Source organism: Anomalospiza imberbis, chromosome 8, assembly GCF_031753505.1.
Source record: "Anomalospiza imberbis isolate Cuckoo-Finch-1a 21T00152 chromosome 8, ASM3175350v1, whole genome shotgun sequence".
NCBI classification, from domain to species: Eukaryota; Metazoa; Chordata; class Aves; order Passeriformes; family Viduidae; genus Anomalospiza; species Anomalospiza imberbis.
The window spans coordinates 14,245,486-14,262,533 of NC_089688.1; the positions used below are offsets into that span (position 1 = coordinate 14,245,486).

Below are 17,048 nucleotides of genomic sequence, written 5' to 3' on the forward strand. Positions count from 1 at the left end.
GAGCCTTTGCAGCACCACAGCTCATTGCAGTGCCCTGGGGTGCAACAAGTGTGAGGTTACAGGGGAAGCACACAGCTCTTCCTGGCTGCTGCCAGCCCTCTGAGTCTGAGCAAAACAGCATGGGGTGGTGTACCAGGGAGCACCATTCTCAATTCATTTCATTAAATCATCCGACAGAGCAAGCCTTTGTCACGGCAGCTGACCAGCTCTCAGCTCAACTGATGGACTTTGAGTTACAAAAAGCTTAGAAACCAAAGCACTGTTTACCCTCCTCCCAAGTGCAAACACAGTGCTCCAGACATGTGCATTGGCTTCTGCAAGAACTTTCCAGTTTATAAAACAGCCCTCTGCTTAGTCGTACTCAAAAAGGGCAAGCACTTTTTCACCCTGAAGGGAGGTGTATGTGTCTGGCATATGGGCTGGAAATGGAAGAACAGAACATTTCTTAAAAATTCAAGAACTTGCTGAGTAGATCCTCCCTCACTATTTCTACAGATTCTCAGCCATTAGATCTGATTTTTTTTCTGCCTTCAGCACTAAGCAAGTGCTTACTTGAAGACTGCTTACTAAACTAGATTCAAGTCTTCTGCACATTTTTTGAAAGTGTAGAAATTGTATTCTCCATCCTTACCTTCTCTTGGGTCCTTCGCCCTCGTACACACTTGTTACAAAAATTGTTCCTCCATGAGTTCTATCTAAGGTGGTTATTAAAGTGAAAGAAGAAAGTAAATAAAAATAAAACCAGTCGTTTTGCAGTTGTCTGTAAGGCAAGGTCTCAATTTTTACTCCTAGGAGAGTACAAGTCCAACAACTTCAGTGATGTTAAATTCTGCCTAAATAAATAAAAACATTCAATAAAATAAATAAAAACATTAAAAGAAATAAAAATTTAAAAACATTTAAATAAATAAAATAGAAACATTCAAATAAGTCTGCCCTGTATCCAAGATCAGAAAAGAAAATGGAGCAATTTCTTAGTAACAAGCTCTTCATGCACAGAAATGATTTCTCAATCAAAATTACAGGAGTTTTTCCCCTCTGTTTTGTTCTTCTGCTGGATTTAGTATTCATGGCAGTAGATTAACTACTTTAGTCCCCAGTTTTGAGGGTCAAACTACCAATTAATTTCAAGGACACTGTGTTTATCTCCTATTGCACTGAGGTGGGTATAAAGTCCAGTAGATATGTCATTACTTTTGTAGAATCTTTATGAAAAGCTCAGCGCCAATTAGTAGTTTTCTTTCCTTCCCTTGGCACCTTGGAAAAAAACTTCTGATGATATCACAGTTCCACTCCTTTTTCAGAGCTGACAACAGGTAGGAAGCAAAATCTGAAAGCATCAAAACAGGAATAAGATTAAAACCTGCCTCCACATTTACAGACAGGTTGTATATTTAGGTGTTTGCTAAATGCTAAAAACTTTCCAGCTAAACCAGGTGAATTTTTGATTGCCTGGTATTTTCAGGGAGGAATTGCTTTTAGACAATTCTGAGTACAAAACCAAGGCTTGTGCACATCAAATTAAATTTAATAAAGCCAGCCATCAAAAGCACCACTAGCACAAGTGATCAATGTCATAAGAGCTGGGAGAACTTCCAAGTGCAGGACACATTGGTGGCAAAGAATTTAAACTATTCTGCTGTATAAATATGGACTGAAGTGGGCATTAAGGTAAGGAAACCCTGTGCCCTGCATGACAGAACAGCTAATACTTCTAAAGGAAAGAGTAAGGAAAATTGTCTTTCCATTTTTCTTCCAGTTTTTACTTGTTTAGCCTCTCTCATTGCTTATTTATGCCAATGCCTCTGGGCTTTGACTTTATTGAAGATCTGAAGCTTCAGGCACACAAACACAGCTACAAGTTGGCAGCCAGAGTACCTATGGTGGGGACAACAGCAGTGATGGAGGAAACCCCTGTGACAAGGAGGGGTGCAGAAAAGGAAGGGATATACAGGCCCTTGCACAGGACAAAGGCAAATGCATTCCTTGGCTGTGCATGCCTGATTTTTTTAAGTCTCTCCAGCTGCCTTGGGTCTTAACTCCCAGGCATAAATCTTGCCAAATTGTTTGGCATCTTTATACACAGCACTAGGGCTTGCACAGCACATTGAGCAGAAAATATTAATATTAAGAAACATAGTATTTTGTTATGTAGCTAATGACTTACAGTTTTCTTTCTCAAAGTACTCAGAAACTTCCACTACACGTGGAAAACCAGCATTAGAAATGTACACAGCACCACCAAGGCTCTGATGTTCACATCTAGATAAAAAGCTCAGTTTTCCTCCCCCATCTATGGGATTACCAAACTGTAGAGCTCATGACTGACATTTTCAAAAGCATTAACTCACCCCTACAAATTTTGTTGTGGGACTGGACATCCCTTTAATTGAACAGATTTGAAAATGGGCCACTACATTCTATGACTTCACAGGGCTTTACTGGAAATTTTGGGTTAATTTGAGTAGTTCAAGGGACTTTAAACATGGTGCAGAAGGCAAATCTTTCACTACCATATTAGTGCTCCAGCCACTAGACTGTGTGCTCTGTCATGGTCTGAATTAAATAGCAGATAGACTGGCAGACTTTTCTTTTTTTTTTCCCTTGTACTTTATTTCCTCCCTCCCTGCCTTGTTAAAAATATAATAAAAGAAGCTAAAGAGCTGTGTAAGAAATTCCATCTGGCAGCTGTAGAGCAGATAGTGAACATAAAGAAGAGATTCCTTTGCTGTGCCTAATGCATGCTGCTTATCCAAATTAGCCACACAATTACTTCTATCAATGCAAAACTAGTTTAATGTTTTTTTTTCTAGTGCACAGCACTTGAGAATGACTTAAAATGCAGTGTAATTTGCCACAGTGTATGTCCTGAAGTGGCTCACTAATGAAAAGAGGATTAACTCTCCATTATTCTGAATTACCATTTTGTGAAATCACTAACAATATTTTCATTTATATACATATAACCCAAGGGGGACAAATATTCCAGCCATCCAAGTGATTAACAAATAAAATTTATTAGATAACATGTACTTTGGTCTTATTTATGAAGGGAAAGATTAGGGTATAAAAATGCAGATGACTGGATTTTTATCATCCTTGTTCTGTTAATACCCTTAAGTCCATGACAGCAGGACTGGGGAGCACTGGCGTTGTGTTCAGTGTTGTGTGCACACACTGGATTGAGGGCAGAACCCGTGGGATGCCAGGCTCAGCAGGCACAATGTCACAGGCTTCAGCACCTGTGGGGCCCCTCCGAGATGTGCCCCGCACCCAGGTCTGAGCAGCCACCACAGGTGCCACAGAGAGGGAACAGGAAGGTCTCACCAGCTCACACAGCCTGCCCTTGGCACAAGCCAGCAGAATGAGAGGGAAGATCTGCTCTGGGCACAGGAAAAGGATGGGATGAGCTACAGACTGCCCTGCCTCACTGGGAGGGAACTCCTGGCCCCACATACAGGGCTCTGTTCCTCAGTATGCCCTGAAGCTGGGCTTAGACCTTCCTGCTGGGGAGAACCTCTGGGACAAGGGCAGTTCCACAGCCTGCTGACTTTTCATCCCTCCCCCATGAAATAAAAAGGCTTTCCTGAAGCAGCATTTCCAGGAGCAGGCAGGGTGCAGAGTTCTTTATGCAAAGGCCATAAAGACAGTCCCTACACCAGAGAGCTTCCACATGACCCTGGGATTAGCTCTTTTGGTCAGAGCAAGGTAGTAATAATGCCAGGCTCACAATCTCCATGTGGGCCATTCACTAACAATGATTCTTGTGGACCTTTCCAACTCAGGCTATTCTGTGATCTAAGGTTGTGTCCCCAACACAGTGCAGTGCCATGAAGTGACTGCCAGGCTAGCACAGCACTGGTACATCATTCAGCCTGCACGAGCTCATCTATAGCCCACATGAAGCACCACAAGGGGTGAGAGCCTGCTCCAACAAGCCTGTGCAGAGGTAACCCTGCAATCTGGCTGCCATCTGACTGCACTGGGTGAGCACTCTGCAAGAGATGGTCTCCTCTCCACACAAATCCGCCAGAGAAATCTGAGCTTTCCCTGTCTGGGCCTGTGCTAAACATTCATCCCTTATACCCACAACAGCATTAAGAACAACCACTCCAAAAAATTCAATCTATTTTTCACTTTTTATTCCAAGAAGGCTGGCCTAGGGAATAGTCTTCCTGGAGCTTGGTTTGGTGTATGTAGAACAACTAATACGAGATGAGGTTAGACATCTTTGATTCCTGGGAAGATGCAAGCCCTTCTGCCCCCAACCAAATGCTTCATGGCAATTATTTCCAGAGTTGAAATAGCAAACCAGCCCTTTTGCCCCCTTTTCCCTCCTCCTAGTTAAACTCTGTTACTTCTTACGTAGTCTAGAGTCAAATCTGAAATACATGTTTTATTAGAGGAATTTCAACTGATGCTTTCCTGTGCTCTAATTCAATTTAAAAATCCCTGCAGCAGATAACATTGGCAAGGCATAAAAGAACATAGTGTACTTGAAAGTTCAGGGAGCATGTGGCTTCCCAGGACAGACAGAAACAAGGATTTCTCAGCAGTGGTCGAGCTTTCAGAGTGTTAACCAAGCTTCAAACTGCGCCGGTGTTCCAGTACCACAAACGATCATTTGCAGATGTAATTGCCCTGTTCTGAGGTGTAACAAATCAATGCACTGTGGCCACCAACTGGGATTACTGATTACACTGCTTTCTCTTCTTCCTTTCCTCCATCCCATGTTATGGAGCCATGAATAAAAGTACTCAGTCCTTCAGCATCAAGGCAACAGGCTCTCAGTTATAATTCCTAACTAGACGAATAACAGTTCTTATCAATTTCTAGATAACAGCCTAATCACTCCCAAAGTCAGACTGTCTTAGATTTGTATCTCTGACAGACAAACATTATCTACACTGCTGAGTCTGTATGTAGAATTAGCATAATTCTGGCACAGGAAGGAAAAAGTCTTTCCCAAGGCATGGCTACTGGGGCAGATAGATGGGACTTGGTACTACACATAGGCATGCAGGACAAGCCCAAGGTAAATTTACAACAAGCTGGAATTCTCAGAGCCCTTTAAAAAATCTCAGGAGAGGACCACTTAGCTAAACATCATCATGTTTTAAGAAGCTTGGCTGAAAGATAGATTCTCTTGCCAGTGAAAGCAAGCCAGTTTTTGAACAAAGGTATACACTTGCCAGTCAAAAACTGACTCCACAATCTTACATGGCTTTGGAGTAGGAAAACAAGAATCATTTGGCTTTTCCAAGCTTTGTAGAGAAACAGAACATGACAGGCACAAAAGAGCCCAGAGTGAGCAAACAAACCCCAAGGGTACATGGCATGTCAGCGAAAATGGACATCCTGCTTTCAGGAGAGCTCTACAATAGCCACATGAAAGCATTAGCCTTACTTGTGGAATTAAAAGGACACAAACGTTCAGCAGCCAACACAAAAAAAAATTGGGAGCAACTACAGGATTGCCTGCAAGAAAGGTGATTTTTGGCAGGCTCTACTTGCACACTTCTTAAGATCAAGCTCAACTCCACATCTTGTTACAAATCTCTTACAGAACCACAAGGTTCAATTTCTCCCTTCAAGGGAATGAGACATGAGCAACTGCTACTCTGAGACACCAAAGAGTCCAGTAGAAGAAATAAAAACAGGGCCCATAGGGAGATGCAGCAAACAGGGAATCTGCAGCTGGCAACATTGGAAAAAGTAAGTGCAGAAGAGAGTACGACAGTATATGGAACATTCACCTGAACAGACACATTTCCTCTCCCTACATTGCTGAAAATCATGAAGGATGAGCTTTAGTTAACGATAAAAAACCCCAACAACTTAAATTTGCACTCAGTTCTCCTAGGTGCTTTAGATCCCTAGGCTGTTAGACCTACCAAATTCCTGCCAGTGGATTTTTCAGGAAACAAATTCCCAACAGAGACTTAACTTCAATAACCACAAACCTTTGAGTTTTGTTTCTTTTGCTGGTGAGCTTATCTAACAACATATTCCTCACCTCACTCTGGGGAGGCAGAAATCTGAGTGCAAGTCTGTGTTTGCCACAGAACAGGTACATCTGTCTTGAGCAATGCTCAATCACACCTGGTCAGTGCTGTTCCCAGGATCCCACAGCTGGAGCAGGAGTCATTTGCTTTGTGTTTCCTTGGGTTAATGTTCTGTTGTGGTTGCATTCCAGTTTCTTGCACATCCGGAGAGCGCTACTTCATGGACAAGATGTCATCAGGAAGCTGGAATGCTGGGAAGAAAAATGCATATACAGCAGTCAAAGTAGATCCTGATGAGGACTATTGTACCCCAGGGGCATTTGAACTGGAGAGGCTCTTGTGGAAGGGCTGCCCAAAGTACACTCACGTCAATGAAGTCTGGCCCAACCTCTACATAGGAGATGAGTAAGTGTACCCACTACGTAGCAGATAAGCATACCTGGTACATCTCCTCTACACAGGGGATGACCAAGCTCTTCCAAACACAGCTCACTGACAGAGCAAAGTGGTGAAACCACTGACAGATGTCAGAGTTACACAGAGCAGTCAGAGGCTGGCATGGCCCTGACTGTTACTGCTGCTTCAGGAAAGCACAGAGAAGTGCAGCTGGGTCTGCTGTTAAAGACAGAGTGACAGCACTGGTTGTGGCACCAGTGTAGGCTGCAGAGGTTGAAGCTCGTCATGATCTATTTTTAAATGGTTCATTTCAAAGAGCAATTTGCTATTTATCTCTGAGTTAAAGTTGTCCCACAGTTACAGAGCATGGCCTGGATGTGTTTGCCACACCTTAGGTTGGTTTAGGCCTAAAATGTAATTATTGAAAAGTGACTGAAGAGACAGCTCACCCTGCAGTAGTATTTCTGCATTTCCAAGCCTGTGCTTGTGGACACAGAACACTCTGCATTTCCAAATTGCTCAAAGATTAAAGCAAACAGAACCCTGAGGAAGGCAAAGCTGCAGAGATGTGTCTCACTGATCAGACCAAGTGTGATTTGGAAAAAAAACAAACCCACAAAACAGATTTAGTCCTGCTGAGCATGGGACTAAAGTAGAAGCAGCCTATTCCAAGAAGCAGAGAAGACTGCTGTAGCAGGAGACATGCCATTAGAAAATCCCAGCCCAAGCCCTGAGCAGAGGAAGAGAGCTTTTCTTACCCCTTTGGCATTATTGGTCCAATTCCCATTTTCCTCTACACCCTGCACTAACATGACATTTATTTTTACATCATCACTGAAAGACACAAGCAGGAGCCCCAGTGGCTCCAAAGTTCTCAATAATTTTTTAAAAGGTCCTAAAATTCATCTGTTACCAGCTTATAAAAGAGGAAAGATATACAGCTTTGAAAGTTACAAGACTCCTAGTATCATCCACCAATTACTTCTGTGGCACCAGAGGCAACAGAAAGACACAAGAGTTCTGGTCTTGTACCAAGCCAAGACTCCCACTTGTAGAGATAGGGATGGGAGAGAGTGTGTGTGTGCGTGTGTTGTGTGGGATAAAAAAAATTAAACCATGGGAACAGCCTGTCCAAATGATTCAGGAACAAAAGAAAAGGGGTTGAGTTTTTCTCTCCACATCCTGCCCTGCCCCTCCTGTTGTATATTTCTAACTCAAGATGCACCATAAAGAACCTCTTCTGGCATTTATTTCCTACTTCCTTGTTTAGAATCACCATCAGAACTATTCTGAATGAAGCTGTTAAAATATTTTCCTCTAATCTCTGTGATGAAGATATAGCTATGCCTGCTGAGTAAAGGGATGTAACCAGACAAGAAGTCAGTCTCTCAGCCCATGACAGCAGTCACTGACTCTTTCCTGTAATCTTCCTGTAGCAGTGGCTTCTTACACCTTGTAACTTAGTAAAAGCTAGAAGACATGACTCTGAATACTTCACACACCTGGCTCTTCATACAAACTAACCAGAGGAAAAAAATACAAACTTCTTGAGAGGTACAGAGAGCTACAACCTGTCATGCTGGGCAGTGTGTTTCTGCTGAGGACTGGTCTTAAGTCAGGAGGAAAAACAGTGGTGCTTCAAGGGAAAACAAGTTCCCCACCATGATAAGACAAAAGAATGAGAAAACCAGTGGAGAAGGAAAAACACGTGAGGAGCAGGTGGGGCGGAACAGAAATAGAACTTCACCAGAAAATAGGACTCCCCAAAAGAGAAAAACTATTGTCAGCCAGGCAAGGGCAAACTTGACATGGCAGAAAATCTGAGAGAACTGGTCTGCATGCAAGGTGCAGGCTTTCACTACCCTAATTAAAATTTGCTTTGAAATAGGTAAAGTCCACGGACCTTTGTATCTTTCCTGGAGCCAGCTCATATCTTACTCCTAACCAACAGCTTACCCCCTCAGTGTGGCAGAGTTTTTGTATTGTTTTAAGATCTTGCTTTAGAACTGGTGGCCAAAGAGATGCCACAAGCCATGAACAGATGTTGGGTGCATTTGCATCTTTAGCCATGCTAAATTAAGGTTGATGTTGAAAGAATTTGGTGGAACTCATCAACAAAATCAAATGAACACACACATGCAGAGTTTATCTTCAGAGCCTCCACATCTGCACTTCATTCCTGCCTCCTGCATTTACAAGGTTAACAGGACTTGTGACTGCTTATGGAAATGCTAATTAATTACCCTGACTTCGTAACCACATCTTCCTTCTAATGCAATCCAGGCTATCAAGGAGCCCTGTGAGGCCACTCCATCCTTTTGTTACGAGGCTTCACTGCAGATGTTACCCAGAGGCAATGAAATCTCTATGAGCCTGTCAGATCCAGAATAATCAAAGCCTCAAAATATAACATGCTGTGTTCAGCTCCAATTGAAATGTTCCCCCAGCAAGTTCCAAGGGCTTTAAAGACCAGATACTGGAATTTGTATGACACAGCCCAGCGACAGGAATAAAACACTCTTGGCCAGGATTTTGATTCAGTTGCTACCAGGATTAGTTTTGCATGTATCCTCCTCATATTTAGAAGTCCTCTAAAGGGATAGAAGGCAGCCTTGTCTTTCCTTTGTTTCACTGGCCACCTGGTTACTTGCACAGGCAGTTTTACTGGCACATCCCAAACCTACTTGGTTCACTGAGATCACATGGAAAGTCTCTGCCAGTTACTCATCTTGTAGTTTCTTCTTGAAGCTCTTCAGTGATGCCTTATTACCTGAGATGATATTTAGGCTTCCACATTTATGAAGTTCAAAGAACATTTCAGTTGAAGACAAAGGCCTCCCAATTTGTTTTCCTCTTAAATATGCACTAGATCTCATTAGGATTTAAGGCCTGATCACAATTTCAGGTCTTGCCATGTTCTCAAAGTACTCCCAGGAAAAAAAAAAAAGTCTTCTGAATTGTAATTCTTTACACGTTAAGTATGAAAAATAATTTTCTGGGTATGCAGCTGAATTGAGCTTGCAATTCACAAAAGCTATGGTCTGTGCCTGTGCCTTGCCATGGCTCATATGGTCTTCAGAACTGATGCAGTAACCCAAACCCACAATTTGGAGTGCATGATAATTAAGATAAATAACTAAACACTAAATATATGCATAACTAAAACTCATTCTCTCCTCTTACTTTTCTGCAGAGAAGCAATACAGCATGGCTTTTTCCAAGTGACTAAGTAAAAAGACAATTTACACTAACCTAGAAGAAAACAGATGGGACTCAGGCTAGAAAACAGCTACCTCCCACCATTTAGCATTACAAACTCCTAGCATCTACATCAGTATTAATCATATAAAAATAGAAGCAAATACAGATTTAAACAACGCTCTTGAGGACATAGCTTTACCTCGGGTAGAATGAGAACCTGGCAGTTGTAACAGCACTTTAATAATTCAGAAAATCATATCTTTAACACTGGACAGTAAACCTCAACACTCCAATGGTTTCCAAGACAAGTAAGACTTCTCCATATAACATCTCTATCAGTGATTTCTAACATTTGATGAGTGACTGAAGTCAAGACCGGGAACTGACTGACCACAGCACGTGTGCTTAGTGCCTTTGCTGTATAGAAAGCAGAGAACTATTTCCTCTGTCCAGGTTGTATCACTTACAAAACCCACATCCACCATTCTGGGCTAGAGGATAATCTTTTCTATCCCATATTCTGATGATCCCGTTCAGTATTTTCAGTGGTACCTAAAAATTATTTTCATTCACACTGAGCAGGAGGTACACAGAGAAATGGAGCAACACCTCAGAAGGAAAAGGGGATACAATGCTACACTATCTCTAGACTACCTCAGTGCTAGAGTTACCAAGGAAAATTGGGTCAGTATTATTGGAAATTCTCAACATCTCTCCTCAGGAGGGAGAACTGCCAGATTTTCTTAAGCAAGTGTCAATATTGCCTATATTCAGTAAGCTTCTTTCTGACACTGACCATCTGGTAAATTATCATCCTGCATCGAGCTTTCCTTTAGCGCTTAAGAAAGCGGAAAAGTTCGAGAGAGGCGATTCCTCTCCTAGTAACATGTTGCCTCAGATTTCCTGGTGTTTTATCAATCTGGGTCACGTCAATCTGTGGCTTTAACAATCTATACTGAAACGTGTTTGCATTGCACAACCTTTGCATGAAGTTTAAGAGAGTTGGCTGTACTTAAAGTTGATAAGCACACCAGTCACCTGCTTGAGCAATACCAGCTGTAAGGTGCTAACTTACCTGGGGAGGGAGTTGCTCTGCCCCAACCTCCTGAGCTATTTTGGAGGATTACTTCCCTTCCTTTAGGTCTACTTATGTTTTCCGCATGAGCTGCCCTATCTTCCCTTTGTCAGCTGCTTTCAATATACTTAATACTGCCTGTGAAGGTGCAGGCTGCAGTGCCTGCAAGTTCTTTCTCCCTCTCTTCCAATTCCATTGATTTGGCCAAATTTCTAACAAAAGCAGCTGGGAGTAAAGCTTGTTAGGCAGTATTTTTGAAAAGAGAGAGGGGACTTGGTAGGACTTGGTACAGTAGAGACAACAACCTGAAAGAAAGCATTATTTTTCATGTTGTAACTACTTACATTGTTTCTTCCAGAAGAACAAAGATTTTGCTGCAGCACTTGCTATCAATCCTGTGAAACTTAGCCTTAAAACTGACAGCAGGCACAGTTAAAGTCTCCAACAAGCTCTCTTCTTGCCTTTGCACAACCAAAGAGAGGCAAACAGTCTTTTAGGAACCATCTGAAAATGGATGACACTTTTGTCTAGGTCAGTTTCCCCTTTTGGTGAGTCTGTTAGTATCAATATATCCATATGTGAAAGTGATTTTATCTCCAGTTTTCACCATTGAGGTGGGATTCCCACATCAAAGTACTCCCCCTTGCCTCAGAACTTTAAAAACATGTTTATGAGTCCATCTGCCCTACAGTAAATGCAGGGTCATTTTCAGCAAAGCACTGAGCTTTTGCTTAACACAGAGAAAAGGACTTCTGGGTATACTTAACTTTTAGCATAAGTTTATGTGCTCTGAACTGAAGAGCTGATGAGCTTTTACATGGGACTAATTGGCACAGGTCATCTCTTACTAAACTGAATTACACTGAAATTTTCATTGCTATCTCCCAGTGTCACACTTCACCTTCCTTGCATGGGAGCACATTCAAGGCAGACACTGGAGACCACAGCTGCACTGTGTAAAAGGAAATCAAGTGATAATAGCACAGATGGTGGAGATACACAAAATGGAAACAATTTCAAGAGTAGCCAAGTGCTTACAGCTTCACCTACACTGGCATTTGTAGCAAACTCCTCTTAACAATGGCTACTTAAAGTTCAACGATAATCACAAAAACGGGAGCATTAATCACAAGTTAATAGGAAACAGCAGCACCCAAAGAGGGGAAAAGAAGAATGTTGTTAGCTTGACTATTGCACTCTGATAGCGAGCAAACTGCAAGAAAAAAAAACCTGATGCCTTTTCTAGTCAAAAGTGAATTAGAAATGGAGTCATAAATTCTCCAATAAGGTAATGATTCATCCCTGAACAATCCTATGCTATTAGTAACCTCAACCAATCAGATATTCGCAAATATTTACGCCTGATTTATTTCTCTCTTTCATCTACAATATTGATACCTCAGGCATGGTAAAAACTGCAAGAGTATTCCCCTCTCCTTGGAGTGCAATCAGAAGTATCATGCATGATGAGACACAGCAAACCCCACAGGCTCTGGTAACAGTGTAGAGAGGGATGCTTTTCACAGCAGCACTGACACTGCAGACTCAGCTGAGGATGGAAAGCAACCCAAGTCCTTCCCACAAAACCAGAGCTCACTACTGGCTACAGGCAGTCCAAGCAAACATGTTGAGGGGCACAGTAACATTTCCATTTACAGGCACACAGGTCCACCATGTGAGGCCTTACCAGGCTGTTTCTTGCTCTGCTAACTAGCAACCAAGCTGCTGCAAACCCAGCGTGACCCCAAGTTTAACTGCCTTCACTATGGCAGTGGCAGTCTCAGCACAGGCCATCTCTGCCTGGTAATGTTCATGATCAAAGTACAAAGTACTGGCTGACAGGAAGTGAAAAGCAGATAAACCTGAGCCTGTATGACAAGTGGTGATCCAGTTGGGCTCTTGGCCTAGATTTTGGGCAAAGATTTTACAAGGGAAAAAAAGATGAAGAATTTTCAAAGAACAATAGCAAAATCTCATATGAAAATAAAATTATCATGTATAAGACTGGAGGGATAGAGAAAACGACAAAAGAGCTAAAGTACTCTCTAATCTCCATATTAGGTTTGAAACCAAGCACTCTTGCTGTTGAAAAAGACTAAGTGTCACTTCAGCTTTCTTCACAAGATGCAGATTCTAAAGCCCAAGGCAAGCACCTCTTGTAGTCCAGTGAACCCTATTTTCTGTTACACAGCAACTGTTTCTTCATATCTCCACACAACATTATATATTAGAAATGTTAGGAAAAGCTTTCCATAGATAAAAGTGTCCAGGGTATCTGCTGTAAGAAAGGTGCCTGACATCCTCTTTACAGACTGTGTGCACTAGCTTGGCCTGCAGATGCAAAAGCCACATAGCCACAGGACCTGTACTGGCCCTGCTTCACTTAGGGCAAATATTTTAGGCCTTGCTTCCACTAACAGATTCTACAACACCTACACACAGTTTGAGTGATAGCTATTCCAGTGAATATGTGGAGAACTTAACAGATTTGAGTGCTCAGCACTGAGCATTCATTTTCTGATGTTTTTCAAATCAGCAATGTCAGTAGAAAAAAGAAAATATGCATCCGTATAATAAAGAAAATTCCACTGGATAAAGTTCTATTCAGTCCAAAGGGTATTGCCAAATCAGTCTTCATATCAAGCACAATTAGAAAGCAGATAACATTTTAAAGTCAGCCTAGCCCAAGCACTGAGGAAAACAGAGCATAAATTCCTTGGTACACGTGTAATTTGCTGTTTTAAAAAAAAAAATTATTTCACAGAAAATTATATAATTACATTTGAGCATTTATAATGAATTCTTGCAACAGCATTCAAAGTTGATACATTGCTGATTCTGAGTCCATTTCCAGCCCAAGTTGGGAAACAAACAGAGCAATCAGAGTAACAGTGTGCATATTCCAAACCTCCCACAGGTCAAGGGCAAAACAACTGCTAATGCATTTATGATGCAAAATTATTAAATTTATTTTAAATAAAAAGGAGGAGGATTAATTCCATCCTGGGCCTCAACTTCACAGAATGCAGCTACAGGCAAGACTGGGAGATGGAAGGGGAAGTTCAGAGAAGGTTGGCCAGGCTGAGCTGACTGCTTACACAAGTTACTGAAAGACCGTATCCCTTCTTTCTAAATACCTGCTGGAAAACTGAGGCCACCCAACATTGCAAAATCAGGTCATAGGAAGCAGAACATGACTGTGTGGCTGTCAGAAAAATGCATTAGTTGCACCCACTCTGTCAAAAGGCAATCTCCAATCGAGGAAACAGGAAAATATTATTTCAAATAAAAACCAGTGTCAAATGTTAATGACTGTAACCTATTGTTTGACATTGTCCTTGCTCAGAACAACTTCAGAATTTAATTCTAATGGTATTTATTAGCCTGAGCAGTGCTTGCAGAAGCCAAAGTGTGATAGCATCTATAGTCCATTGAAAACTTTGATTTTCTACTGACCCTACTGTGCAGTCCTACTTCCTACTCAGCATGTAGGTCTCCACTTGCAAGGGTCTCTTGCACAGGTCTCTGACTTGAAGCCCTGTCTCGCATGGTTTGTAGGATACATGCATTGGGCCAAGTCTCATGAATGAAAACCACATTTTGTCTATTCCAGCATCAGGGAGGTAAAACAAAGACAGGCTTAATTTGAAAGCAGGAACTGTAGCTCACCTCAAGGACATTAAAATGAAGAGCAGTAGTTATTCACTGCACCCTTACACTTCAGCCAGGACATTTAACGTGTTTTATTTTAATTTAAATACTCTCCATCCTTTCAGTATAGAACTGAAGCATCTTTGCTGGCAATATGTACATACAGGGAATCCTAAGGCACAAAACCTCCTAAAAGGAGGGAGAAGAAAGAAAGTCTTCCTCAGTCAATCATTGCTATAGGGATACAAAGGGAAGGATTAAGCATTATTTAACATGAGGTGAGGGTGGCAACTTCAACATTAACAGCAGGATGCTGCTGCTTCTCTGTGCTCCAGGGTCTACTAAACTTATTAGGTAGGCATCACCACACAAAGAAAAGCTTTTATTTAACTTTTACATGATTGTAAGGGGATGTGTGGCATTATTTCATGGCAAAAATACCAGTACTATCAAGACATTATCATTCCTGACCAGAAAGGAATATCTGCAGGGCAATATTTACTCAGAACAGCCAGTGATCATGGGCTTAATTTAAATAAGAGCAAGCACAGGTAAAACCTTCAGTATCCATATCCCAGTTAAGTGCTGTAATCATTAGGTCCTTGACTGCTCAGAGGAAGCTTTTGACTTAGAGGTTGGAAAGGCAGTCAACTTCAAGCTATTGTGGGCTGCCACCACTAGAATTACAAAACACAGCAGGTAGCCCACCACAATGTCCTGTGTGACAGCAGCTACATTTACACATGGAAGCGTTCAGGAAACATTCATGGAGGGAGGTACTTTTGTTTGGAAAAAGCTTTTTTACATCATGCAGCAGTTATGTGAAAATATATTAACAGAATAAAGGCTATGCCATTTTTTCTTTTTTTGTAAAAAGCTTTGTAGTGTTCCTAGGCACTAATGAAACTTGACAGATTTTTCAGAACAAAATTTTCCCAAAGTAAAAGCTTTCTGAAATGGAAGAAAAAAAGTTTTTACTTGCCTGGCCACAAACTCTACATTTTTTTAGGAATTTTATCCTAAAGCAAGCACCTACAGTGGGTATTGAACATACAAATCTAAGCTTTCCTCTCTTCTCTGACTTCCCTTGTCCAAGGGAAGAGAGGACAAGAAACCTTTGGCTAAATACATGAATTACAGCTTCCTCTGAAGGGCAATATCCAATTTCCTTATATAGCTCTTTTTGCTTTAGACCTCTGGTTTGACCAAACAAGACAGTAAAATGCAGTTGTGATAGGAAGTTATATTCACACAAGGATGGGCTTTAAAATTTTTATTTATTTTTTATAGAAATGGAGAAAAACTCAGTAACTTCTTCTGGGGAAGAAGAGCTTCTTTTTGAATCTCAGACGATTCACTCACATATTACTGACTCTTATTACATCTGCAATATCATTTGATGGGACAGAAGGGAAAACAGCATTCATGGGTCCTATTTCAAGTTCTGCCACTGATTTCCTTTTCTGACTTCAGATAATTCCTTCTATTTCTTTCTGTATCATAAGTTTCTTCTTGTACAAGATAGATTGAAGCCAGTATTGCCTATGTGCAAAGGTAATGGGAAAATAAATCCATATTAAACATACTCTAAGGACCTGGGGGATATAATTAGGAACTCCAAAAAGAATGACAGCTTCAAACAGAATGACAATATCTTAAGATGCTTAAAATGGTAAATTATGCATTGTTAAAGCATTATCAGTTTCACTAACATTTAGAACATACCAAATCAGAGGTTTTCTTAATTTTTTTCCTAGTCTTGAAGAAGCTTCTTGAGTTACATGACAGCTCTTGTTTTACCAGAAAGACTGCGCTGGATCGCTACAGCCTGGAGAAGGCGGGATTCACCCACATCCTCAACGCGGCCCACGGGCAGCGCAACGTGGACACGGGACCAGAATATTACAACAGCATGACTGTGGAGTACCATGGTGTGGAAGCAGATGATCTCCCCACTTTCAACCTCAGCCAGTTCTTTTATTCGGCTTCCAAATTCATTGATAATGCACTTCAGGATGAAAGAAGTAAGGAGGGTGCTGAAAACTGTTCAAACCAATATAATATTTACCACAACTAATTAAAAGCATAGCTCCATGGCATTTAACCTTGCAGGAATGAAACAAGTCCAATACAGTTTAACAGAGACAATAAAACTAGTAGTAGGCAACCAGTGTAAGAGAAGGCAGTGATCTATTTAGGACCATTCTCACTAATACCTTCTCAAGAGCCTCTTACCAAGCACTTTTGACAAAAGTTCTCATCACAGCTTGTATCAACGGGTCCTACCTGACAGAGGTTTTTTGTTGTTGTTTTGACTCCTTCAAAAACACATGTGAGAACTGGAAATTGCCTAGGTGTCATGAATATGCTGTCTTTTCCTCCTTTTCCTAATTAGTCCCTATCAAGACAGGTTTAATGAATATTAGTTGCATAGTGGTAAGAGTAGAACATAAGTGGTCTCAGACATTCCATGCCGTCATCCCACAGCTTCATGTTCTGCACCATTAGAGTTTCTCTATAAATACAGAAACCACCCCTCCTACCTGACCATCAGATCTACCCCAACCTGTAACATTTTTTTTCTCTGCCATCTTCCAAGCAGCAGGGAACTGATACAGCTCTGACAGCAGTAAACTAGAAATATTTCATTAAAGTGTTTGTAATTTCTCAGCTTGATTACTACAATTCATTATTTGCTGATCTCCAGCAGTGTTCTATCA

General features: G+C 41.3%; 1 protein-coding gene and 1 long non-coding RNA gene across 4 annotated transcripts in view; one reads left to right on the forward strand and one right to left on the reverse strand.

The window, feature by feature from the left end:
- DUSP29 (dual specificity phosphatase 29) overlaps nucleotides 1-17,048 on the forward strand; it is a 69,808-nt gene that overhangs the window by 41,426 nt on the left and 11,334 nt on the right. For both annotated transcript variants that reach the window (XM_068198545.1, XM_068198546.1), the window contains 2 exons: nucleotides 6,197-6,410; nucleotides 16,132-16,352. In XM_068198545.1, the coding sequence (XP_068054646.1) occupies nucleotides 6,197-6,410; nucleotides 16,132-16,352 (435 nt within the window). The remainder of the gene's footprint in view (nucleotides 1-6,196; nucleotides 6,411-16,131; nucleotides 16,353-17,048) is intronic.
- The window catches only part of LOC137478517 (uncharacterized), a 21,484-nt gene continuing 4,436 nt past the window's right edge, over nucleotides 1-17,048 (reverse strand). Inside the window, exons 1-4 of one of the 2 annotated variants that reach the window (XR_011001615.1) lie at nucleotides 10,678-10,915; nucleotides 9,585-9,653; nucleotides 6,017-6,256; nucleotides 1-1,330 (exon numbers count right to left, since the gene is read on the reverse strand). This is a non-coding gene — a long non-coding RNA (uncharacterized lncRNA). Of the gene's footprint in view, nucleotides 1,331-6,016; nucleotides 6,257-9,584; nucleotides 9,654-10,677; nucleotides 10,916-17,048 lie in introns of those variants that run through there. The other variant, XR_011001616.1, reaches the window with a different exon arrangement.